Source organism: Macrotis lagotis, chromosome 2, assembly GCF_037893015.1.
Source record: "Macrotis lagotis isolate mMagLag1 chromosome 2, bilby.v1.9.chrom.fasta, whole genome shotgun sequence".
In the NCBI taxonomy this organism is placed as follows: Eukaryota; Metazoa; Chordata; class Mammalia; order Peramelemorphia; family Peramelidae; genus Macrotis; species Macrotis lagotis.
In genome coordinates this window covers 336,643,420-336,669,586 of record NC_133659.1, presented here as the reverse complement: position 1 = coordinate 336,669,586, position 26,167 = coordinate 336,643,420, and the positions used below count along the sequence as shown (strand labels likewise).

At 41.9% G+C, this 26,167-nt stretch overlaps 1 protein-coding gene across 2 annotated transcripts; it reads right to left on the bottom strand.

The window, feature by feature from the left end:
• Positions 1-19,961: 19,961 nt before the first annotated feature.
• On the bottom strand, positions 19,962-25,429 carry ARSA (arylsulfatase A). 2 transcript variants are annotated; one of them, XM_074227147.1, is made up of 9 exons: positions 25,239-25,429; positions 23,819-24,089; positions 23,287-23,527; positions 22,869-23,087; positions 22,550-22,719; positions 22,332-22,456; positions 21,489-21,616; positions 21,298-21,400; positions 19,962-21,063 (listed from the first exon to the last, which is right to left on the bottom strand). In XM_074227147.1, the coding sequence occupies exons 2-9, from the start codon at positions 24,034-24,036 to the stop codon at positions 20,705-20,707; spliced, it is 1,563 nt and encodes a 520-aa protein (XP_074083248.1). In that variant the 5' UTR covers positions 24,037-24,089; positions 25,239-25,429; the 3' UTR covers positions 19,962-20,704. The 2 variants fall into 2 exon arrangements, with proteins under 2 accessions (XP_074083248.1, XP_074083249.1); XM_074227148.1 differs by lacking the exon at positions 25,239-25,429 and adding an exon at positions 24,555-24,643.
• Between the last annotated feature and the right edge of the window lie 738 nt (positions 25,430-26,167).

Sequence of the window (26,167 nt, the reverse complement as noted above, 5' to 3'; positions counted from 1 at the left end):
GAAGTCAGGAAGACCCATCAACCTGAGTTCAAATTCAGTCTCAGGCACTTACTAGCTGTGTGACCCTGTTCACCTTGGTATCTTCAACTGGAGAATGAGCTGGAGAAGGAAATGACAAAACCACTCCAGTGTCTTTGCCAAGATAAACCCAAATGGGGGCATGAAGAGTTGGACATGACTATGAATGACTGGATGACAATAGGTTCTGCCTCAATGTTGGGAAAAACTTCCTGTCAGAGCTGTACTAAAGTGGAATGGGCTTGTTGGAGATGCAGTGTGAGCTTCCTCTCAGTAGAAAGCTTTAAGTGAGCATGAATCGGGGATGCTGTGGGTACAGGTAGACTACATATCTCATGCTCCTTCCAGTTCCAAGATTACATGGAGATAAGTGAGGGAATGGCAAGAGAACACTGAGCTGCCATTAACTTTTATAAACTGGATACCATACATCCCAGCACACAAAAAGAATTCATAGGGACAATTGCTGAACCTACATCAGTGATCTAGAACCTGGAAATGGGTAAAAGTTACCTTGATTTCAAAACAAGAGGTTTTGTGAATTTCTGTAATTCTTGGTAAAATCTGAAATGCATTTTTAAAGGCACAGTTTGTATATCCTTGGAAGAGAAGCTAGGACCTCTAAGATTCAGCACGCATTCTTGAAGACCTAGTCCTATCTCCCAAACCAAAGTCACTTCTTTTTGGACAGGGCATTTAGAGCAATAGGTAAAAGTAATGGTGTAAAGACAGAAGACGGTATCTGGATTTTAATGACTTACTCAGTCTTACAGTGTCCCTGCGGACTATTTAGAAGGGAGTGGGAAGGATGAGCGCTGAATGCCGACCTAGTTGAGGAGCAGAACAAAAGATTTATTGTTAGAGGAGGCATTCTGGGAACAACTCTAGAGGAGTCCCTTGGCCCTGTACTGTTCTATGGTGTGGATGGCAAAGATAACAAAATCTGCAGATGACACAAAACTGGAAAGAATATTTTAGGTTGGGGCTTTTTTTAAACTGGACTTGTTATTTTATTGGTTTATGGGGCTCCAGGGAAGAAAATTTCCCCCACCAATGCAGTTTAGTATTTTCTCTTCAACTCATAGTCTGGGAAAGTCACATAGGGAACTGAGAAATGAAGTTCATGATCACCTAAACAGCATAGGTTAGAGGGGGGGAAAATTTTCTTCTTTCTGGCACACCACCGCCTCATTAATTTATTGGATGATGGAGTTTGGATTCATCCTGGCCACTAGATTTTTACTTATACACCTGAACTTTCCATTTATGAGCTGAATATCATAGGCTAGGATGATATGGATGGATTGAGATCTGAGCCATTGGAGGCAAAAGGGTATTCACATCAATGAGAAGTTTTCCTTGGAGATCTTCTGGCACATGGTAGATGACCACTGCCTAATGGTGAAGATTTGTTTTGTTATATGTGGATTGCACTGGATTCTCCCTGGGGTTTCTTCCAGTTTTTAAGTTCTAGGATCTTATATCAAATAAACATTAAGGTCATATCCTTACATAATTCTGCCTCATTCAAATTCCATTCACAGACAAGTCAAGATATCATCCCTCATCCAACATTGTGATGTCATTGGTCCTCTTTGGATCAATTATCTTTGGTCCTCTTTATTTTCTCTTTGAAAATAAAGCATGGGGGTGGCTAGGTGGCATAGTGGATAGAGCACCGGCCCTGGAGTCAGCAGTACCTGAGTTCAAATCCAGCCTCAGACACTTCATAATTGCCTAGCTGTGCGGCCTTGGGCAAGTCACTTAACCCCATTGCCTTGCAAAAAAAAAAAAAAAAAAAACCCAAACCTAAAAAAAGAAAATAAAGCATGAACAACAATGTGATATATAGAGAGGAGCAACTTGGTTGCCAGAGAAAATTGACCCAAAATTTTTGAGTCCAGGATCTAGGGATTTAATTGTGGGTAGTGTAGTAGGCTAGAGTAGGGTTATCGGAAACCCTTCAGGTTTGCTACAAAGAAGAGGCAAGATGGGACTCTTCACCTTGGATCCATTTCTGTAGTTGAAAGTTCCTGCTATGCAGGAAAGGAACCATCTTCCAACCTAGCAACGTGATAGGAATCAAAATGAATTTTTAGAACCATAACTCAGATTTTGAACTAAGAGTCTGAGCACTAGAAAGGGGAAAAAAAGCACTAAAAATACTTACATCCTATCACAAAAGAGCTGAAATAGCCCCTGGGATAAAAGTTAAAAGAGCTTTCTGATATGACTTGTAGGGGCAGAGAAGAGGCTGCATAGCAGCTAAAGAAGAGAGCAGCTCAACGGTGATGACCAGCAGGGAATAGCAGAAGGACCTGGTCCTGGAGAGAGGGCAGCTTTCGCCAACATGATCAGAAGGCATCGTTGGTTCTATAAGGGATCAAGGGCCAGCACTGGAAGCAGAGGAGGAGTCCAACAATGAGGATACCTTTGAAGCATGAATATCTTCACATAGTTCCTAGTTCTGCCCCCTTTCCCACTGGTAGCTATGGAAGAATCTACCCTTCAGTGTATGAGAGTATTAGTGGGGGAGGGGAGAGGAGAAAGAAAGCTTTCTTCTTCCTCAACTTACCATCTGAATATTTTTCCTCTTGAACAAATACGATTAGCATAAGCACATTTATATACTGTCAGACAGTGTGCTAAATGCTTTATAATTCTTAACTTATTTGATCCTCATAAAAGTCATACATTTTGTTGATGTCTTCTGTTTTTTTAATCATCACAATGATCCAAAATACCTTTTCCCCTGCTCATAGCAGAGAGCTGTTTCATATAACAAATAATGTTTTTAAAGAAAAAAAAATCATGGATTCTTTGAAACTTCAAAAGCATGTTTAATACTTGTGGACCTCTCACCTCTGAAAAGGAGGGTTTGGAATTTATAATTTATTATCTCTTTGGTTGAGTCCTACTTTATAATTTTATTATTCATGGTCTTTTAAAAAACTTTTATTTATTAATTTTTTAAACATTTTTAAACATTCAAATTCTTTTCCTCTCCCCGACCCTTCCCCCACCCACCGAGAAGGCAAGCAATTGTATATACACTCAAAAAAAAAAGGAAGAAAAATAAAGAAAGCAAGAAAATTATATTTCAATTTCTACTCAGAGCTCATCGGTTCTCTCTCTGGAGGTGCATAGTATTTTTTAAAAAAAATCATGAATCTTTGGGAATTGTCTTGAATCATTGTAGCCAATTCTTTCACAGTTGATCATCATTATAATATTGCTGTTACTGCGTACAATAATCTCCTGGTTCTTCTCATTTCCCTTTGCATCAGTTCTTGGCATGTTTTTTTTTTTGAAACCATCCCTCTTATCATTTTTTTTTAGGTTTTTGCAAGGCAAATGGGGTTACGTGGCTTGCCCAAGGCCACACAGCTAGGTAATTATTAAGTGTTTGAGACTGGGTTTGAACCCAGGTACTCCTGACTCCAGGGCTGGTGCTTTATCCACTGCGCCACCTAGCTGCCCCACCTCTTATCATTTCTTAGAGTACTGCAGTGCTATAGCACATTTCTTAAGGCACCACATGATCATGTGCCACAATTTATTCAGCCATTTCCTAATTGATGAGCATTCCCTCAGTTTCTAATTCTTTGCCACTACAAAAAAATTTGCCAAAAATATTTTTGTACATATAGGTCCTTTTCCTTTTCCGTTGATCCCTTAGTAATACAGACTTGTCACTAGTTCAAAGGATATACACAGTTTTATAGTGCTTAGGCAGAGTTCCAAATTATTTTCAAGAAGGGTTGGACCAGTTCACATGTCCACCAACAATGCATTAATGCATTTTTTCAGCATTTGTCATTTCTGGTAGGTGAGAGGTGGCATCTCAGAATTATTTTAACTTGTACTTATCTATTTGCCACAATTTTTAATGTCTATAGATAGCCTTAATTTCTTCCTCTGAATGCCGCCTGTTTATATCCTTGACCATTTATCAAATGGAGAATTATTTTTATAAATTTGACTCAGTTCTTTACTCAGTATATAGCTGAAAATGGGATCTTCATCAGAGTAACTTGTAAAAATTGTTGCTATTACTTCATTGTCTATGGTATCTTTTTTAGCAAAATGTAGTTTCTCTGATCTTCATACAAGAAGAAGCGAAACCAAGGAAAGTCTGAAGGGAAAGGCCACAGTGAATAGTCCATTGAGAGATGGATTAGGATATATTGATTGTCATATTCTGTTACCAGATACCACATGCTGGTGCTTGTCCTGTGCTGATGATGCTCCATGGTGCCTCACTGATAGGAAAGCGAAACCAATTGAAGTCTAAGAAATTTCCAGACCATCTCTAATAGTCCTATTCTCGTTAATCAAACGACAGGATGGAACAATTCTGAAAAAGGCAAGTGAGAAGGTTGCCTTGCACATCATAGCCCTAACTGTAATAAGCATAACTGTGCAAGCCCACTACTGATAACTTGATTGGTTGGTGTGGTCCTCTTACATGGCAAAGGACTAGGAGTAGGACTATTTCTGCTGTTGTTTTGCTACCCTTGCCTTTTTTCTAAAACACCAACTGAAGATTTAATTTAAGATTTTAATTTAATTTTTTTATTTAAAATTCTGCCTCAGACCTTTATTTAATTCTGTGTGTGTCTTTCTGTTTCAAGTGTATCTCTTGTAAACAACATATTGTAGATTCTGGTTTCTAATCTAGTCTGCTGTCCTCTTCTGTTTTATAGATGATCTCATCCCATTCACATTCACAGTTGTGATTGCTAACTGTGTATTTCCCTCTATCCCATTATTTCTAGTTTCTTCCTCTTTTTTTTCTATTTACATTTCTTTTTTTTTTAATGTGTCATTGTTCTGTCCATTTTCATTGTTGTCCTAAGAGGACACAGTGGTTGCTTGACTACTTGCTCTGATCAATTCAGTTAGAGGTATACATGCTTTTTTATATTCATTACATGCTACACACACATTACATGTTTTGCTTGTAAGTTTTGCCGATGGCTTAATTTTTAAAATATTTACTGAATATAGAAGTGAGTCAAATTTATAAAAATAAGAGTCATTTCTCTATTGATAAAGGGATATAAAAAGACAGTTTTCAGAGGAAAAAATCAAAATTATTTAGCATTACATAAAATTTTCTAAATCATTATTGATTAGAGAAATGCAAATTAAAACAAAAATTTCTTACAGGATGGTATTATTCCATTGTATTCATGTACCACAATTTGTGTAATCATTCCTCAATTGATGGGCCTGTACTTTGTTTCCAATTCTTAGCTATCAGAAAAAATTCTGCTATAAATATTTAGATGAATCCATTATGGGGACTTTCTTTTTTATCAGTGACTTCTAGAAGAGTATTCCTAGTAATGGATCTCTGGTTTAAAGACTATGAACATCTCACTCACTTTATTTGAATAAATTCTACTTTTTTTAATAAAGTGGAACTCTTCACAGTTCCACTAACAATGTAGTGTCTGCTATTATTCTACAATCCTTCCAACATTGAGTATTACCCTTTTTTATATTTCCCCACAATTTTCAAGATGTGAGTTAAAATCTCAGGGGTATTTTGGTTTTCAGTTTTCTTCTTATTGTGATTCGAAGCATTCTTTAAATTGTTTGTGAATAATTTTGCAATTCTTTTGAGAACTGTTTGTTCATATCTTTTGACAGTCTTAGTTATTGCAGAATAACCATTAGCTTCATATATTTAGTAACTTAGTGACTTTTATGATATAAAGATTATTCATTTTATTTTTTTTGCAAGGCAATGGGGTTAAGCAGCTTGCCCAAGGCCACACAGCTAGGTAATTATTAAGTGTCTCAGGCTGCATTTGAACTCGGGGACTCCTGACTCCAGGGCTGGTGCTCTATCAACTGAGCCATCTAGCTGCCCTAAAAATTATTTTTAATCCATTTGACCATTCCACTTCTTATCCTAGATGCACTAATGTTTGTGCATAAGTTTTTCAGTTTCTTTTATGTTTTTGTAATGAGCTCTATGTCTTTGGTTAAGAATAAGCAAAAATTTCCGTCGAGCATCTTGAAAATATTCTCCACGTTACCACAACCTCTATCAAGTCAGATATAGATGCAGTGATATCAAAAAGCAGACTCAGTGTTCACACTAAAAAATGGAATGCACTTATTCTCTGTTGAAAGTGTTTTATTCTATTTGTTACTTTTATTATTATACTTTATTACATTATAACATTTTATTATTATACTCAGTGGTAATATAGGTTACATTGTAGTCATAAATAAATATTAAGCTCTGTATTTGGTTCTTGTTAAGATTTTCTTGGGCAGCGCAGCCCAGAAGAGCTAAAGGTTGGACTCACATGCTCTGTGTATCTTCTAAGAGATTTTTAGCACAAAAAAGTATATACTTTGTCAAAGGCTTTTTCTGCAAGTATTGAGATGCTCATGTGATTTTGAATATTTTGATTTTTGACAAGATTCTGTCAATTATTTTGTTAATGTTAAAACATACTTGTATCACTAGCATAAATCCTGGTTGTTCATAATGAATAATTTCTTGAATAAATCACTGTAATCTGACAAAATTTTGTTTAAAACTTTTGAGCCAATGTTCATTGATGATGTTGACTTGCAGTTTTCTTGCTGTGTTTTATCTTTTCCTGGTTTAGGTATTGGGACTATATGTGCATATCTATATTTATGTCTATATCTCTATCTATCTATCTCTCTATCTATGTAAAATACAAAAGTAACTGGTAAAGTGTTTTTTCCACAATTGTTGAAAATAATTTCTGAAGTATGTGTATTAATTGCTCTTTAATATTTCAATGGAAGTCTTGAATTCTCCATTGAATTCACCAAGGGCAGGAGTTCCCCCCCACCCTTTGGTAGTTCCTTTATGGCTAGATCTACTTCCTTTTTTGATATTGGTCATTTAAGAGCTTGGTCTGGTATTGTAATATTTTGGATATTCCATATTTGTATTTTCAGTTATATGTTAGCATTTAACTATATAATATTCTGATCATTCTGATTTTTTCTGACTTTATTGTGATGTCACTTTGCTCATTTGATATTTTATTGCTTTAATTTCTGCTTTCTTCTTGTTAATCAAATTAGCTGTCTTGTCAAATAATCAGTTTTTAGTTTTATTTATCATTTCTATGATTTTTTTAATTTATCTATTTCTCCTTTAATTTTTGATATTTTCTTTTTGTATGTATTTTAGGTTTGTTTATTTGCTGACCTTTTAATTATTTAAAAGGCATATTCCATTCTTATTAATGTGTATTTGTAATTTTCCATTGAGGTTTACTTTAGTTGCATCCCAGAAATTTTGGTGTTGCTTCATCATCATCATTTTCTTTTATATGGTTATTAATTACTTCTATGATTTGTTCTTTTTTCTGTCCATTATTTATGAAATCATTGTTCAGTCTCCATTTCAGTTGGTATTTTTTGATTGTGGCCCTGAACCAATCACTATTTTTATTATACCATGGATTGTAAAAATGTATTAATTAATTCTGCTCTTTAAAATATTTGTTTTCAATGAACATGATCTTTTTTTTTGGTCAAAGTTCCACGTGGTGCTGAGAAATATGTATATTCTTTTACAATTCTATTTAGAAGATGACATATGACTTTTTAGCTCTAGTTTCTCTAATTTGTTTAGTTCCATGTTTTCCCTTTTGTTTTTTCTTTCTATTAGACATCTCCAAAGCTGAACGAGATATAGTGACTGGCGCTATTGTCTTATTTTATCTTCCTGTAATTCAAGTTATATTTTCTTTATGAATCTGGATGTTAGGGCATTTGGAACTTTTACATTACTAATATTGGTTTGTTGATGTGGTTCCTTTCAGCATAATGTCATCTTTATTCTTTTTTATTTTTTAATTGTTTGTAAAGCAGTATGATTGCAACTCCTGCTTTTTTTATATCCACTTAATACATAGGAAATGTTTCTCCCATTTCCTAAGTTTTATTATATGTTTGTTTTTAAATTTTGTTTCTAGTAAATATGAGTGTAAGGTTTTGTTTTCTTATTTATTTGGTTTTTGCAAAGCAATATAGTTAAGTGACTATAAGTGACTTGCCCAAGGTCACATAGCTAGGTAATTATTAGTGTCTGAGGCTGAATTTGAACTCAGGTCTTTCTGACTCCAGGACTGGGGCTCTATACAGCTGCCCTAAGGTTTTGTTTTCTTAACCAATCAGTTCCTTTTTTCTAGTTTAATTGAAGTTTTAACCTATTCATTTGTAAGTTATGAAAGGTTTATGTCTTCTCCTTTGGTTAATTTTTTTTCAGATTATGATTCTCCCCTCTGATATAATATATATATATATATATATATATATATATATATATATATATATTCTGTTTATGTTGCTATGAACACAATACTGTGTTCCTTCAGTTATGTAATCTTAATTTTTTTAAGGTGGCTCATTTCGCCCTACTCTCTTCCTCTCCCCTCTGATCCCCCTTTCTCATTTGGAGTTTTGCTGACTAGCTTCTTTTTCGCTCCTGCTTTTATCTGGTGATATATTTCTGCCCCCTCTATTTTCCTTTCAGTTAGTCAAATAGATTTTTCCTTCTCCTCCCCTTCAACCATTTCTGTTCATTAGTTTTGTTAACTTTCTGTTCCCTTTTCCCAAACTGATTTTGCCACCTCTTCCTTCTATTCTAGACCTTCCTTCTCTGATTCATGACCCTGTAATTATCTGGTCTTTATTCTCTGTGTTCCTCATGCAATCACAATTTCCAAGGTATCTTTTATAGGTCTTGCCTCTAGGCAGCTTCCGCCACTGCCTCGTAGAGCTTGCCCCAAGGATTTCCCTTTTGTATTATGTTTCATTCCCAAAACAATTCTTGGGGCAGTTTGTCCCCAACCTCATCCCAGATTTTGCAGTCAAATAGTGATTTCCTCAGATTACCTTTTTTCATTTGCTTCAAAATGTTCCTGGACCCATGCTCTCCTGTCCCCTCAGGTGCCATTTACATCTCCAGGAGATCTAACTCCCCCCATCCTGAAGAAGGATAAATGGACTTTTCAAGCAAATAATTCCCTGAACCCCAACTCCCTTCAAAGACTGTCTCTCTTCACCTACAGGAACATTCATACTGTGAGAAATATGAGAAATATGGGGGTGTTTGGGTTCCACAAGAATGTGTAAGGAGGATTGTTAGTTTACATGACAAAGACTGGGCTTTGCCTATCGTGTTGCCTTATGGGCAGGTGATCTCAGTCTGATCAAAAACTGATGAGAGCACCCCACCTGTGTTTAAGTTAACCTAGTCTTGGCTTTCCCCTTTGCACATGCTCAAGGAGATCTAGCTGTTCTGGCTCATTAGTATAAGGAGCAGGGCGGGGAGAATGTATGAGAGCCAATGTATCCCTTAGATTGTGACCCAGCCCATGATTGGCATGAGGGGGCAGGAACAAGGCCTTTCAAGCTGCATAAAAGACCTTGCATTTGGGGATTTCCCCACCCCTCTCTCTCCCACCATGAGAGAGATGTACCATTTTGTTAAGATATCTTAATTAAAACCACTTTAATCACTCTGGACTAAGTATTCGCAAGTCATTTATAACATATAAGTTGAGATTTTCAGGGTAAGTTGTGAGGAATGTAGAGCATTGTTGGTCTTCACAGGGGGTGGAGGGGGGCGTCCCTAGGGAATCCATGACAAAAGGGGAATGGCCCCAACCAGTCACAAAATTGGGAGAGATCTCCTAATCCCATTCAAAAATGACAAACCCAAGATTAGAAGAAACTAGTCCTTAACTGGTCTAGAATGACCTAGAGATCTCGACTTAATGCAACTGAGTTTGCCCAATTAGGTAATTGAATATTATCCCCCCACACCCCCTGTGACTATTGGGGTCCATCAGCATATCATGTGTCATATGATGAGGGGATCTTATTAGGGGCATGTCATGGGATGGGTGTACCTCTTAGACTGTAATTCAGACTCAGAGCCTATGACCATCCCAGAAGGAGGGGAAAGAGTTTCTGAAGACTATAAATGTCCTGATGTTCCAAGGCCGCCTCGTTCCTCACACCAGGTGAGGTACTTGTATCTTGCAAGGTTCATGAATAAAATCTATAATTTTCTCTCATTCTAGCAGGTTTTTCTCTTATTTATAATATAAATCAGTCTTGGGTTGTGTATCTAGAGCTATATAACTCTTTGGAATAGATGGTTGCATTCCTCTCAAAGTTTTGGGTGGGTACAGAACAATTTTATGTCATTTCAATAGCCTATCTTTGCATTTGAGGGACTTTCTCCTCATCACTTGCAGAACCTGATTCTGAATTGAATTGTTGGATTTAATTACACTGTGTTCTAGAATTTGTAGTCTTTATTTTGTTTGTTTGATCTTTGAGTTCTTTTGATTTCTATAATCAGAAATTCTGAGTAATTCTCATCAATTTTTCCATCATTAGGATGTTAAGGTTTCCATTTTGTTGTATTCTGGGAGATCTCTGATGTAAGCTTAGATCATCTCTCTGCGTTCTGTCTTTGAGATAAGAATGTTGTGCTTGCATAGTGAGCATATTTTCTTTTAATGTGATCATTTTTTGCTTTTATTCTTCTAGATTGTCTTCATTTCTGTGCATTTGCATTTCCAGTCTACTGTGATTTATTTGAGGCAGCAAAATGGTATAATGGATAGAGTTCAAGACAAGAGTCAGGAAGGGTGACCTCCGACACTCTCTAACTGGGTGCCCTGGGGAAAATCATTTAACCCTGTTTTCCTCATTTTCTTCATCTGTAATATGAAATGAGATTTACCATCACAGGCAAGTTTTTTGTTTTGCCCATAATTTTGCTATGCAGGTTTATACTCTGCTCTCATAATTCTCATTTCTTTTTTGAACATACAGGGAGAGTGTTATTCTCATTCCACAGAGTCCTCTGTCTCATTTAGCATTGGATCATTTTCCTTTGTTTTGTAGTATTTATTTATAGATGCCTCAACTGGTTTTCTAGATCTGGAGGCTATGTTTTTCTGTTCTTATTGTTTTCTCTGTTGCTTTATATGTTTATGTTCAAGGGTTTTGAGCTTTCTTCTTTCTGCAATCTTTGGTAATTTCCTTTTTTTTTTCTTACTCTCTGACTCCCTTCACTCTGATGACAGTGGTTTCTTTGGGGACTAGATCTCAAAGCATCTGAACATTCTCCCATGGGTGACTTTTAGGTGCATAAAATTAACCCCAGTTGGATGTTGAGTTTTTTCATTAGCTTAGGGGAGAGTCAAATGGGCAATATGGCAGTTTGTCCTTCTAACTTTGCTTTTCTAATTCTGTGGCCCACCAGCTGACTCTACAGGTGGTTATCCACCTCAGCACTGGTAGTTCAGAACTTTGTAGTACTCATGCTATAGGGTTGTCCAGCTCCATTGGCTGGCTATCTGTTGCATCCTGAGAAGACTCCCATAGCCTGGAACCAGGGTATCCATGGATTGGGGAAAGAGTAAGGTTCTGGATTTTGTTGTATACCTCCGGAAGAGCCTTTGGTCTACTAATAGAACTTCACTGCCAATAGTGTGGGAGAGAGACAGAGAACTGAGAGAGCACAGGGTCAGTGAATATCAGTTTATGGGTTTTTTAAAAAAGATCATTTGGATTCTGGGTCTCTTACACCAAGGAAACAACTGATATTGCTTTACCTGTGACACACACTTCCTATTTTAGAGAGTTCTGAGAGGTGATGAGGATTAGAGAAAATGTCTAGCTATCCAGCTTGCTGCTTCCATGCCCTAGAAACTCTTTTTGCAATTACATTTAATCATTTTAGATTTGGCCCATCTTTCTGTACATTGAGATCTTTTGAAAGCCCATCTTTCTTTGTTTTACTGAAGTTTCTTCAGTCATTCTTTTTGTTGTTTATTTATTTTATATTATTATAATAATCTTGTTGTGAGAGTAATCACTCCCCCGCCCAAGAGATGAGAAACCTCAAGAATAGTGAGAGAGAAAAAAGTTTACTTCAGTCTGTGTTCAGATTCCAATGACTCTGTCTTTGAGGTGAGTTGTTTTCTTTATCATAAGTCCACCAGAGAAGTTGCTTCAATATTTTCCCCTCAGTTGCTATTACTAGCTGTACCTCCACTCTATTCCTCCCCACTCTCTTCCATTTCATTCTCTCTCTCCTTTTATCCTGTCCCTGTTCAGAAGTGTGTTGTATCTGAGTACCCTCTCCCTCGATCTTCCCTCTCTTCTATCACCTATTCCCCCTTCCCCCCACCCTTTCCTCTTATCCCATCCCTTTCCTCTCATTTTCTCTAGGGTAAGATAGATTTCTATATCCTATTAAGTGTGTATGTTATTTTCTCTCTGAGCCATTTCTGATGAGAACGAAAGCTCACTCATTCCCCCTTGCCTCCCCCCATTTCACTCCTTTGTAAAAGCTTTTTCCTAACTCTTATGTGAAATATCTTAGCCCCTTCTTCCTCTCCTTTCTCTTCCTCCCAGTACTTTCCTTTGTCACCCATTGACTCCATCTTTTTACTATATTATACTATTATAATATTCAGCTCCTTCCTGTGCCTTGTCTATACATACTCCTTTTAACTGCTCTTATAAGTGACAAAGTTCGTATGAGTTTTCAGTATCTCCTTCCCATGCAGGACTATAAACAGTTCAATATCATTAAATTTCTCATAGTTAGTCTTTCTCATCCACCCCCTCTATGGTTCACCAGAGTCCTGTACTTGGAGATCAAACTTTCTGTTCAGCTCTGGTTGTTTCAATAGGAAAGTTTGAAAGTCCATCTTTTCCCCTGAAAGAGGATGTTCAGTTTTGCTGGGCAGTTGATTCTCAGTTGTAAACCAAGATCTTTTGCCTTCTGGAATATCATATTCCAATCCCTACGAGCCCTTAATGTAGATGCTGCCAGGTCCTGTGTAATTCTGACTATGGAGCCTCGGTACTTGAGTTGTTTGTTTCTGGCAGCTTTTAGAGTTTTCTCTTTGATTTGGGAGTTTTGGAATTTGGCTATAATATTCCTAGAGGTTTTTCTTTGGGGATCTCTTTCAGAGATGAATTCCTCAACTTCTATTTTGCCCCCTGCTTCTAGGATCTCAGGGAAATTCTGCTGTATTATTTCTTGAAATATGAAGTCAAGCTCTCTTCCTGGTCATAACTTTCAGGTAGTCCAATAATTTTTTAATTATCTCTCTTGGATCTGTTTTCAAAGTCAGTTGTTTTCCCAATGAGATATTTCACACTTTCTTCTAGTTTTTTTTGGTATAGTTTTATTTCTTCTTGAGTTCTCACAAAGTCATCAGCTTCCTTTAGTTCCATTCTGCATTTGAAGGAGTTATTTTCTTCAGAGAGATTTTTTATCTTCTTTTTCAGCTGACCAATTCTGCTTTTTAAGGTATTCTTCTCATTTGCCTTTTGTTTGCTTTTTCCATTTAGCCCAAACTGGTTTTTAATATGTGATTTTCTTCAGTATCTTTTGTATTTCTTTCACCAAGCTGTTGATTTGGTTTTCATTATTTATCTGCATTGCTCTCATTTCTCCTCCCAATTTTACCTCTACCTCCCTTGATTGCTTTTCAAGGGATTTTTTGAGCTCATCCCATAGACTGAGCCCATTTTCTATTTCTCTTGGAGGTTTTGGATACAGAAGCATCAATTTTGTCATCTTCTGAATCTTCCATGGGACCAAAGTAATTTTCTATGATCAGATTCTTCTTTTTCTATTGTTTGCTCATTTCCTCATCCTATGACTGATTTACCATGCTTCCAAGACTTTGGGGGGTTTTTAGGGACAACCCCAGGGACCTTAATTCCTCCAAGAGGCTCTGACTGTTCTCTTGCCCTTCTCTCTGTCCTGGAGCTGTGAAGATGATCCCTGCTTGGCTATGGTGTTGTGGGGGCCCAGACTGCAACCTGGATCTGAGTGTGGGCAAACAGCTAAGTCCTGCCCCAGGGAGAGCAGAGAGACCTCTGCAGTCTCCCTGGACCCACTTACTGTCCATGGTTTGAGAGCTCTGGATGTGCTGCGTGACTCTGCCTACTCCTGTTGCAGGTTCTCACCACAAGGCTTCTCTGAGGCCAGAGCTCCTCTTCACACTCACTTTGATGCAGCAGAGTTCTCTCACCACCCCTTTCAGCTGTCCCAGGTGATCCCTGGGCCAAGAGGTCTGGAAACTGGCCTTTCTGCCATGGACCCAGGCACCTGGTCTGACTGTTCTGCTCTGTGACTGTGGCTGTGCTGTGACTTTTTCCAGCCCCTGGTCCTGGTGAAACAGACCTTTCCTGTGGAACTTCTAAGTTGTCTTGGACTGGGAAATTGTATCACTTGGTCTTTCTGTGGGTTCTGCCCCTCTGCCCCCAGCCCATCTTTCTATGGGTTTGTGAGCTATCCCTCCCAGTTTTATGTCATCCTCATGTTGGATGAACACTCCAATTATGTCTTCATCCAGGTTGCATGGCATTTGACCAAGACTAATCTTTTAGACACACTATTAATGATGACATCCTAAAACTCAACATTTAACTCTTAATCTCTACTCTTTGAGTCTGGAGACTTTAATAAGTTCAAAATTCACCTCAGCTGTGTCCTGTTCTCAATTTTGTCTTCAGTGAAATCATGAGATACATTTCTTGCCCCAACTTCCTCATTACCTTCTCTCTTTCAACCCTTCACAATCTGACTTCCATCTCAACCACTTGTCTGAAACAAACCACTCTCCTGCTTCATTATCTCTTAACTTCTAAACTGAAGGGCTCCCCTCCCAACTTTGATCACTTAGCAGCTTTTAACATAATTGACTTCTCTTTCCTACAAGACCCATTTTCTATCTCCTTGACTTTCATGATGGTTTCTTGTTTTTATTATTTTTCCTCGCCTACTTTCCTGACTTCTCAGCCTCTTTCATTGAATCATTATTGATCTCTCTCTCCTGTCATGATTGTACCACAGATCTTGGTACTGTGTCTTTGTTTTCTCTGATCTTACTCCATACTCTTTCCCAGAGTAAATTGTGTTTCCAAATGATCTCTATGTACGTGATGCTCAAATCTCCCAATCCTAATATCTCTCTTGAGTTCCATTATCATATGGACAACTTCCTGCTCATTAATCTTCTAGAAGTCCTATAGATATTTTTATTGCAACAAATCCAAAAATGGAACTAACTTCCATAGCCACAGTTTTCCCTCTTTCATATTCACCCATTTCTGTTGATGTCACCACAATATTTTGGTCCCCAATGTTTGACATGGAATTTTCTCTATTCTGTATTCCCTTTATCAGGTCATTTGTCAAATTTGGTCAAATCTATCTCCAAAACAGCTAGTTTCTGCCTCTTACCTAGTCTATTTAAACAAGTCTCTCTCCTCTCCAATCTATCTTCCCAAAATCTGCTAAACAAATCTTGTGAAAGCTGAGTTGCTGCCTCAGCTCCCTCATTACCTTCTCTCCTCTCAACCTTTCACAATCTGGTTTCCATCTCCACCACTTGTCTCAAACTAACCACTCTCCTACTTCAGTATCTCCCAACTGCTAAACCAAATGACTCCCCGCCTCCCACTTTGATCACTTGGCAATTTTTAACATGATCTGATCATATCAATGTCTTGGCTCAGGAGTTTTCAGTGACTCTATTGCTTTGAGGATAAAGTTCAAGCTGCTACTTTATGTCTCCTTCTTCCCACCCTGTTAAAGAGTCTGGCTCCAGCCTGACATTCTGGGATTGTTGTGCATCGTTTCTCTTTATTTATTTTGTATTCTAGCCCAACCAGTCTTCTTCAGTCCTTTGAACTTGGGAATAAACACAGTTCATGTTTCATTGCCCAGGCCTTCATTCCTGGAATGCTCTTCCTCCTCGGTTGAAGGGGATGCTGATGACGCTGAGCTTCTTTCAAAGCTCTTCTCAGGTCCTCACGGCCATGGGGAGACTTTCCTCCCATAGTTAGTGTTATTCTCCCTACTCTAACGAGTTCACATTTATTTATTTATTCATGCATATTTTGTATTCTCTTCAGTATCATGTAATTCAGTGAAGGCAGGGAATGGTTTTTTCCTCTCTGTAGGATGAGTGGAGAAAGTCTGTATATCTAAAGCATTTAGCTTAGTGTCTAAAAAAAGTAAGTGCATAACAAATACTCCTTAAGATTGCCAAAGTTACCTATGTATCTAAACTTAAAGAAATCCACTGGGGTTTGATCATGCCCTAGGTTCAGTGGGAGACTTCAGGGCACCAAAAGGCTAATGATACAATCTTTTTCTTAAGTTTTTTGCAAGGCAATGGGGTTAAGTGACTTGCCCAAGGCCACACAGCTACATAATTATTAATTATCTGAGGCCAGATTTGAACTCAGGTACCCCTGACTCCAGGGCTGGTACTCTATCCACTGCACCCCCTAGCCACCCCCATGCTTTATTTCCATCTAGTCCAAGGTTGGTTGAGAGCTTCACTACCCTGGGTACATACCATTGAGAGAATCACAATCAGTTCTGGGTGTCCCATTTGAGCAAGAGAGAGTCTGGAATGGTGAGTAGACTGAGATCTGCATACATAATCAATCTATCAATCAATAATATTTAAGAAGCACCTCCACAGGGTCAAGTGCTGGACAGAGACAATGAAGAAAAAAGTCTTTACTCTCAAGGAGCTTCCGTTCTAGTGACATGACTGTCTTCAGGTTCCTGAAGGTTAGTAATGGAAAATAGGGATTTGAATTATTCTGCATGGTGTGGCAATACAGAATAATAATAATGATGATGATGATGATGATGATGATGATGTCTATTTCATGTATTATAAATATGCAGGCCACATACATATAATTTTTAATTTATAGCATGTTAGTACTTCATATATATTCTCTCATTTGATCCTAACAATAACTCTGTGAAATTTAGGTTAAACATAAGGAAAAATCCTTAGAGTTATCTGATGGAAAAATGGACTCTTTGTTTATTGGTGAATTCTTCAACACAAGAGGGATTCAAATAGAGGCTAGATGGTCACTTCTAAGGGGGGGTTATGTAGGAAATTCCTCCCTAGAGCTTGGTTGGCATCAACGGCCTCAGGTCCTTTTTAATTCTGAGGGTCTATGTTATGCTTTTATCACTATATTGTAGCTATCTGAAATCCCTGATAATGATGAGTGTGCATTTACTTTCCTCATGTTCAGATCTCCTGTTCACTTTATTGCCTGTATTCTGTGCTTTCATAGATAATCAGAACCATGATTACATGATTATTATCAGTGCTCCTCTGCCTGTATATTGTCCCCTCTACTGTGATTTTCTTTCCTCAGAAGTATTTGCTACTGTCCATGGTACCTAGTTTACTTGCCCTTTTGGAACTTCTCGAGTAGACAAGTCTCTAGTAAAATGTCTCTTTCTGGGTCCTGATAAGTTCTTTTCTGTTGTGACTAAGAATCCATCATCCTTTAAGACTTGGTTAAGAAAGGAAAATCCTATTATCTCCTTCACCAGATGCTCACTACCCACAGCCTTCTCTAGCCAATCTTTCTTCATCAGTGACTTGAAATGCCTCTTGTGCTCCTCTGGACTTCCATTTTTTTTTTTTTACTCATCATATGGCTATCCCTATCAACAGCTTATAGGCTATTTCAGATGATGTCATTTGTCTCACAAAGAGTAATGATCATCAGGTTTGCAAAAGGTCAGGAAGCATGCCATTTCATCTTAGATATTCACCCTGGGAAGAGAATAGATCTACCCACTGTTTACCTGAAACTCACCTCTGCACTCCTCATCGGGGAACTATTGACCATTCCAGCTGATCTCTTCTTTGCCCTACAAATCCTTGTTGTACTGCAGGAGTTTTGAGATCTTCGAGTAGCCTTCAGAGTACAAGGAGCTAACTCCATCCCCTCATTAGGTCTTGGATCTCAAAATTACCACCAGCTATTTAATCCTCTCTCTAATTAAGTACACTGTCCTACAGGCAAGCATTAATCAAGAGTCACACAAAAGTAAAAAGAAAATCAATGTCTTTATTTTTAAGAAAAAAAGGAATAGGTCCAATTCACTTGCTTTTAAAAATTAAGAAGAGAGCACAGAACTTTATTAAATGAATTCAACAAATAAAAATAGAATCAATGTTCATGTTATATCTACTTAAGGCAGGAACAGATGCATGGTGGAGGAGAGAGAAAAACTGAAGATGGAGAATGGATTGGACAGTCACCATCTTCCACTCAATATGCCAGCTTAAAGCAGTTTCTTCTCCTTTCATAGGTAACATTTTAATTAATAGCTAGTATTTATATCCTAAAAATAACTCTAGGAGGTAGGTTCTATTATTATCCAAACTTTACTAATGAGAAAACTAAGACAAACAGAAGTAACTTGTCCAGCGCCATTCAGATAGTATCTGAAACTAGGTTTGAACTTAGGACTTTCAGATTACAACTTAGACCATATCACTCTCTTCCTTCTCTTTTCTTACTCAAAGTCCCTTGAAATTCTTCTTGTGACTCCCACCTCTCTTCCTTCTTCTTCTTAGTATAGTAGTTGGAAGTTATGTAACTGGAATGGGAGTCCAAAGGACCCATCCAACTCAGCCCACTGATAAACTGCAAGTTTTTTCCTTCCACTACATTCCTGCAAGAAATCATCCTATATGAGTGTTCAAATTTGCTTGCTTGCTTTTGTCCTACAGGTTAAAAGGGCTTGGTCGGGGGGAAGACCATATCTTTTTCTAAAGAAGTCTTGGCGGAAGTGAGAATAGTTAGCATAATTAGTAAATGACTTTATGAGAATACATGCAAAGGATGCCAATTCACCTCACACTTGCAGAGGATTTGTTAAGTAGGAACGAACTTTTCTTTAGCTAGGGAACAAGGACTCAAAGAATATGACATCATTTTAAGTCATGTTTTCAAATGTTCATAAAGGAAAAATTGTGGAGAATGTGGGGTGACAAAATTCTTCAGTTGTCCATTGACTAGGTACAGCCAAGAATGAACAATGCAGAAACTGTGGTTTATTCACTCAGTTTATGCATTCTGAGTCACTATCAGAAGCTGATGGATATGTGTGTGTCATAATTCATCAGATGACTATTAGACTATTCTCCTAGTCAAGCCTATCTGAGAAAGAGAGAGAAAGAGAGAGAATGCATTAAAAAAGGAGTCATTCTTTTTGGTCATGTGTGTGGGTGGATGGGAGGATGGAAAGAAGGAAGGAAATCTGCATATTAAAAGTGTCCCCTATGTTACAGGCAATTCAGAAATGTCATCTCATTTAGTGCTCATAAGAACCCTGAGTTATTATTATTCCCATTTTACAGTTGGGGAAACTGAGTTAAATGGATGTAATTTGTCCATGGACACAGAGTTTCTAAGACTTGACCCCAAGTCCAGTGCTCTATCCATTGTGGTAAACTGCCTTATGTAGAAGATAGGTAGGTCATTGAAGGAGGTTACTTATTACTGTTGTGTCCTTATTAATGCAATCATTCCCACTAGTTCTTAGGGAACCCTCATTTCCTAGTCAGATAAGAGAAAGAGAAAGAACATTTTTCTTGAGGTGATCAAGTCCTCCAGGTTTTCTTTTGATAGTCATAAAGAAAGATAATGGAGGAATTCTGATTATTAGAGTAATTCATAGCAAAAAAAAAACGGCAAACAGGATAAAATGGAGGTATTTATGGCTATTGTCAATTTACCACTCTTACAACTTTTTTTTAAAAAAGTCATCTTTTAATAGCTTGTGGCATGGGCTGTCCCTGTGTATTCACAGGGAAGAAAGGAACTTCTTTGTTTAGGTATGGTAGAGGCAGTAGAGTTGAAGATTTTTTGAGAGAGAATAGTATGGCAAACAGTTAAGGAAGAACATGACACTCTCCCCTAGAATACAAGGAAGCAGTGCTAGATCACAAATTTAAGGTTTTCATGACAATGATTAGGCAATGGTGACATTCAAAAAGAGTTTTGAAATAGGTGAGGAAAAAAAAGGGAAAGGGATCAAATTGTGCTTTGAGTTTGGCATTTATTTAAACTTTGCTCCAAACGGTATTTTCCCTTAATTTTTATTCCCTTAATTTTCCCTTAATTTACAGAGATATGGGAGGGTGCAGGCCGCTGGGAAGACAATGAGGGATCCAGGTGATCCAACCTCATCAGTGGCTGTGTCCCTGAGTGCAAGAACTCCTTGTGTCTTGAGTTTAGGGGTGGGGTTCTCAAGGAGTTGTGAGTAGCTAGAATTACCCTGGGTAATGAAATTCTTAATTATTGCATAATATAATACTTGTATTACTATCTTAGTAAAGAATTTATTTTGATAGGGAATATTGAGAACTTGGAGGCTGGGTTTTCATCAATTCTCTCACAAATGTTCACAAATGGCAATGAAGTGAAATGACAATGTATTGCATAACCCAAAGCATTCTCCATTCAGACAGGGGTAAATGTTGGAATTCTCTACATTATATAGATCTTAGCAGAAATAGTGGATCCTTAGGGATCCCAGAGTACTGTGAAAATTGTTACTTCAAGTTGCTGCATAGAGAGTGTCTGAACCCCTGGTCACTTCTCATCACCCTGGCCCACAACACACCAATCCTGGTACATTCTCAACATTCAGTGAAGTGGCCTGAGCCTGAGATTTGTGGATCCATGTGCCCTTAGTCACGAGTCTGAGAGTAGTCCTTGAAAGTCACTTTCAAGGATTAGTGGTCAATGGGCATGTAGGGGTGACTGAAACACCACAAGTTCAACTCTGAGGTCCCTGCAGTCGCTTGGGGGGAGTGTCATACTGAGGGCCAGGACAGTTACAGCATTCTGGCCAGGGGGAACATCCTGACTGGCAGCAAATTTCCAGAGCTGGGTCTGAGCCTTTGGCAATTTGACTTCCTGCAAAAGTCATGGCACCATCAAATTGGGCCTTGAGTAGATTCATCTCCTTCAGGATCTCAAGAGTTTTTTTAATCTCCTCCTTGGGCCCGTGGCTCAGGACTTCATAGTTCTCACCAGGATCAGTCTCCATGTCAAACAACAATGGTGGCACATGGACGGTCAGTGGGGTATTGGCATGGCAGGATGGGTCAGCAACCATGTCACTGTGTGTCGAACCTAGATAGTAAGGAGGGTGGGGTATAAAGAAGAGGAAATCCTGGAGTGGCAGGGGTTAGAGTCGTATACAAGGGGATCAAGGGAACTTGGTCAGCTGGACTTGGAAGGGGACAGGGCTATGGGAGGGTGCAGGCCCCTGGGAAGAGGAGGGAAGAAAGGACAACGAGGGATCCAGGAACCCTTGGGTCTTGAATTGGGGGACAGGGGTCGAATGGTGTGAGTAGCCAGAATTACCCTGGGTAAAGAAATGTGCCTTGTACTTCCCATGCCGGATGGCATAGACACCTTGGGTCTCATCAGGGGCTGGAGGGTAAAAGTAGAGTGTCTTCCGTGGGCTCTGGAAACACAGGGACATAGTGGCTAAGGAATCTGGGGCTTGAAGACCACTAACAAGTCAGGTCCACCCAGGGGCCCAGCACTCTTACCTTGCCTGTGCCCAGCAGAACAGGGCTCAGGTCCACTCCATCTAGGGTGACATTGGGCAGCTGGGCTTTAGCCAGAGCAGCCACAGTGGGTAGCAGGTCCAGAATGCTGGCTAGCTCATGGGAGACCCCTGTGTGGAGGAGCCAGTGAGGAGAGCCTCCAGCAGGAGATGCCTCTCATAGGGCCTACCAGGTGAGGATGGGAATAAAATGCCTTAGCTCTCTTCTCTGCTGAGCCCCTTTCCCCTTAGGGAGGCATGGGCTGGGGGAGGTGGACATCTGGAGCCCATGGACAGTCAATGTCCTTAGAAGAGGCAGCATGAGTCTTGGAGTCAGGGGGTTCAACTGTTGGCTTCAGCCCTTACTGGCTGTGTGATCGGGGGACCGTGCTGCTTCTCATCTGTAAAGTGGGGGTGTGACATTATGCTGCCTCCTTCCTTACAACTGAAGTAATCCTTTAAGAGCCCTGGTCAGTGTTCATATACATTCTAAGAAGAAGAGAAGCCAGGAAGCAGGATCTTCTTCCTTTCTTTCCCCTCCCTTCTCTCCAACAGGTCTGGACATAGGAAAGGTGGAAAGGGGGAAGCAGGGAGTAGTGAGCTCCCTGTCACTGGAGATGGGAGAGGGGCTCAGGATCAGGTTAGAATAGATGATGTCTGGGTCCCCTGTGAGCTAGAAGGCAAACTGGAAGGGTCCATCCCCAACAGAATGGCACCAGGGTACAGGAATCAGAAGAGTATCTCAGAGAAGGAGCTGGGGGTCAGCGTCCCGAGTCCCCCCTCACTTATTTCCTGGGTTTTTTCTGACCAAGGGTCTGTTCAGAAAGCTGGCCGGTCAGAGACTGACCTGGTGTAATGTGGCCTGGCCAGAAGGCTAGAGCAGGTTCTCGGACACCACCCTCATAGGTTGTTCCCTTTCCACAGCGCAGAAGGCCTGAGGAGCCACCCCGAAACATCCGCAAGGTCTCAGGGCTAGAGACATAGTGACAAACGTAGAGGGTTGGTGTGAGAGTAAAACAGTGACAATGACAAATGTCTACTTGACCACGTTCCCAGCCCCTGTACCCGTTATCCGCTGTGAAAAGGACCAGAGTTTCTTTGGTTAGTCCGAGGCTCTCCACAGTATTCAGTAGTACCCCCACAGTCGAGTCCAGTTCCATTAAGGCGTCCCCAAATGGTCCCCGGCCAGAGCGCCCCACAAAGGTTTTCCCGCTGTATTGGGGGTAGTGGGTATGCTGGGGGGCAAAAACAGGGTCACAGCCAGGCTTGTATGTGAAAGAATCAGCTACATCTCTCCTGTCTCTAGGGAAAGGATTTGGGCATCCTCCTCTCTCCCTCCCTCCCCAGGCCAGGAAAGATCATCTCAGGATATTCAGTCACTCACATGGGAGGCATAGTAGAGAAAAAATGGCCGGCCTTGGTGGGCAGCGTCTACTATGAGGTTCTGAGCAAAGGTCAGATACTGTTGCTCTAGCCCTGGTAGCCAGGGGGGTTGCTCCTTCACCGTGAGGTTGGCCATCAGCGGAATAGGGACGATGCCCTGATCACAGGCTCCAAAGCAGAGGGTGGCTGGTGGGAAGCAGGTCAGGTTCTGGCAAGGGCCCTGGGGTGACACAGGCAAGGAGGTGAAGGGAGAATGGCTAGGCCTGCAGACTTTTGGCCACACTGTCCCCAGCTCCTGCCCCTCATCCACTACCCCCTCAGGCCCTAGTCTCTACAGTCCTATCCTGGCCCTCAGCCTGTATGTGCTGCCTCCCTAGGACCTCCCATCTACCCATTGACCCTAGCCCCTAACCTCATACCTGATCATGGGAGTAGGGAATTCCTAGAAAGCGGTGGAATCCTTGATGTGGGGGCAGGAAGGAGCCATTGGGCCCCACGCCTAGATGCCACTTGCCAGCCATCCCAGTGAGGTAGCCCCTGTCAGCCAGGATCTCAGCCATAGTCACCTCATCTGGGGGAAGGCCACCCCGGGAGCCAGGGTAGAGGACACCTGGGTAGAGTCCTGAACGTACTGGGTACCTGCCAGTCAACAGTGCTGCCCTAGAAGGAAATAACAGGAATTAGGGAGTCCTTGGTGGTTTTCTGGAGAGAGAGAGAGAGAGAGAGAGAGAGAGAGAGAGAGAGAGAGAGAGAGAGAGGCAAAGGGCAAGAGAAAGCTATGTGTTCATAGGTGGGGTAGACGGAGAGAGGGCGGGAAAGGGGCTTGCTGCCAGGCTGGCAGCAGAATTTAGAGAGGGGGAGCTGGGGGTACTGGGAAGGTACTAATGGGGAGTCAGTGGAGGCTGGGGAGGTGGGGTTCAAGGGCAGTGTCCTGGGATTCATCACTCTCACCTAGATGGAGTACAGAGTGGGACAGGTACGTAGAAATCAGTGAAACGGAGGCCACCAGCTGCCAGGCGGTCCAGGTTGGGTGTCGATGAGCTGGGGTGGCCGTAGCTACCCAGGTCCCCGTAGCCCAGGTCATCCGCAAAAATCAGAATGATGTTGGGGGGGTGGGCAATGACCAGACTTGTGGTCAAGGCCAAGGCCAAGGGCCACAAAATGACCATCGTGCCCTCTGCCTGCTGAGCAGCAGTCCCTGCTCAGGAACCTGGTCCGGAACCTGGTCCAGAAAAATCTACACATGATCCTTGGAGCCTTTTCAACATCTCCATTAGGGTCCCCCTCAAACCCCAGATCCGACCCCATTCCAGCCGCCAAAACCCAGGGTCCCTGGACCTGATCACGGCGAGAATTTTAGGATTCAGAGCGGGAATGGATTGGTTTTTACAAGTGGGAAACTGAGGCTCAAGAAGGTCAAAGTGAAGTGCCCGGGGTAGCAGGGCTCCCCTGCCCACGTGGGCTTGGTCTCCTCGCCCCGCCCGGCCCCCGCTGGAGGGCAGCCACCAGGAGGCCTTGGGCAGGTTTGGGGAAGACTCGGCTCCCCCAAGCCGAAGCGGGGCGCCCACTTGCTGGGAATGTAGGGGGGGACCTCGGGACACTGCGGGGGGGAGTAGGGCCCCTCTAGCCCCCCATGGGCTGCCACCCTCCCTCCCCCTTGCAGCCCGGCCGCAGGGCCCACACTGACCGAGGAGGCCGGGCAGCTGCGGGGCGCTGTCCCGTGCGGTCGCCCCTGGGGCCCGGGGACACTTCCGCCTCCCCGGGGGCCCCCGCCTTTCCCTCCCCGCCCTCCCCGGGAGAGCCCCGTGACTGGGCCGGCAGCGGAGCATCCTGGGAAAGGGAGGGGCAGCCTGGTGGGGGGAGGTGGAGTTGGGGGGTCGGCCCCGCGGGATGGGGGAGCCCCAGGGAGCCGGCCCGGGGCCCGCCTCGGACCCCCTTCCCCACCCTGCCCGCGGAGCGGGGCCGGGGCCGGGCCCCCCTGGCCATTCCCTTCCTGGCCAGCCAGCCTCCGCCTCTAGGACACTCCCCAGAACTTCCCTTTGCGAGGGGCCCATTCATTCCTGCTGCCGGAGAGCTCTGCTTTGGAGGAAGCTGGCCTGACTCGAGGCCCAGCTCCGGCTCCTGGTTCAGCCCCAAGGGGCCGGGGCCACCCCGGCTCGCCCCTCTTTCGGATGCCTCCGAGCCTCCTCCAGGCTAAATGCGTCTACACCCCCCCCCCATCTGCTCACTGGCCTGCTTGCCCACACAGCCTCTCTAAAGTGTGCCCAGAACTGGGGCAGAAGCCGCAGTCGCCGGTGCCCATCTCCGGTGGGACGTGGCCGGCAGGCATCTCCTCCAGGTCCCTGCCTCACGAAGGAACGCTCTTGCCAACCTCCCCCAGAAGCCTGTGGTGATGACTGGCATCCAAGTGGCCTGGGCTGGTTCTACTCCAGACTTCTGGCGGATGGGCTCCCCGAGTTCCTCCCCTTTCTCTCATTCAACTCCCTGGGCCCCCTTAGGAGTTTCACATGATCTGGTTCCTCCTTACATGGCCCAGCTGGGGCACATGACTCTGGACTGCCCTATGACTGCTCCCCATGGTGGCTATTCATTCACGTTCCTGAATCTGCAGACTCTCCTCCCTCCCTGGCCCCCTCCCAGTCTCCTAATGGGACCTTCTGCCCCTGTGATCCTGGGGCCAACACTCTTCTTGCTGTCCTCCCCAGCATGCACCAGCGCCCTGCTAAGCTCCTCTCTCCCCACCTAACCACAGGGGTGAAGGACTAGAGAAATGTTAATCATTATTCAGGTGCTCTTGGTATCCAGATTTTTTTTCCCAGTGGGCTTCGGGCCTGGCTTCCTCCCTCCCAGTTTTCTGTGGGACTCTGAGTCTTCGGTAGAAGGACTTCTCTCTTGCTGGCTCTCGGGTTCACTCTCCCAACCTCAGGCCCTCCCACAGGGATCCTCACTGGACAGAATTCCTTTCATTGTTGTGTCAGCCTCAAAGAGCTCTAGAAACCAGAGCTGTTAGAACAATACTTGTTGGTCTCCGAAGATCCTCGGGACCTTCTCCCTTGTTGCAAGTATAGATCCTAGATCCGGCCTCTTCTTTTTGTCTAAGCACCAACTCAATCTCCTACAATCAACAGATGTGTAAATGATTGCTACGTGTTCTCTGGCCTCTTCCTGTGGTCAAACCTGCCTCACCTGGTTAATGGGCCAACTGTGAGCACACTCCCTTCTAGAAACTAGCTCCCACACCTTGCTTCCTTAGGCTCTCAGCTCCGATTCTTCCATCGTGGAGACTTTCCATGCTTTTCT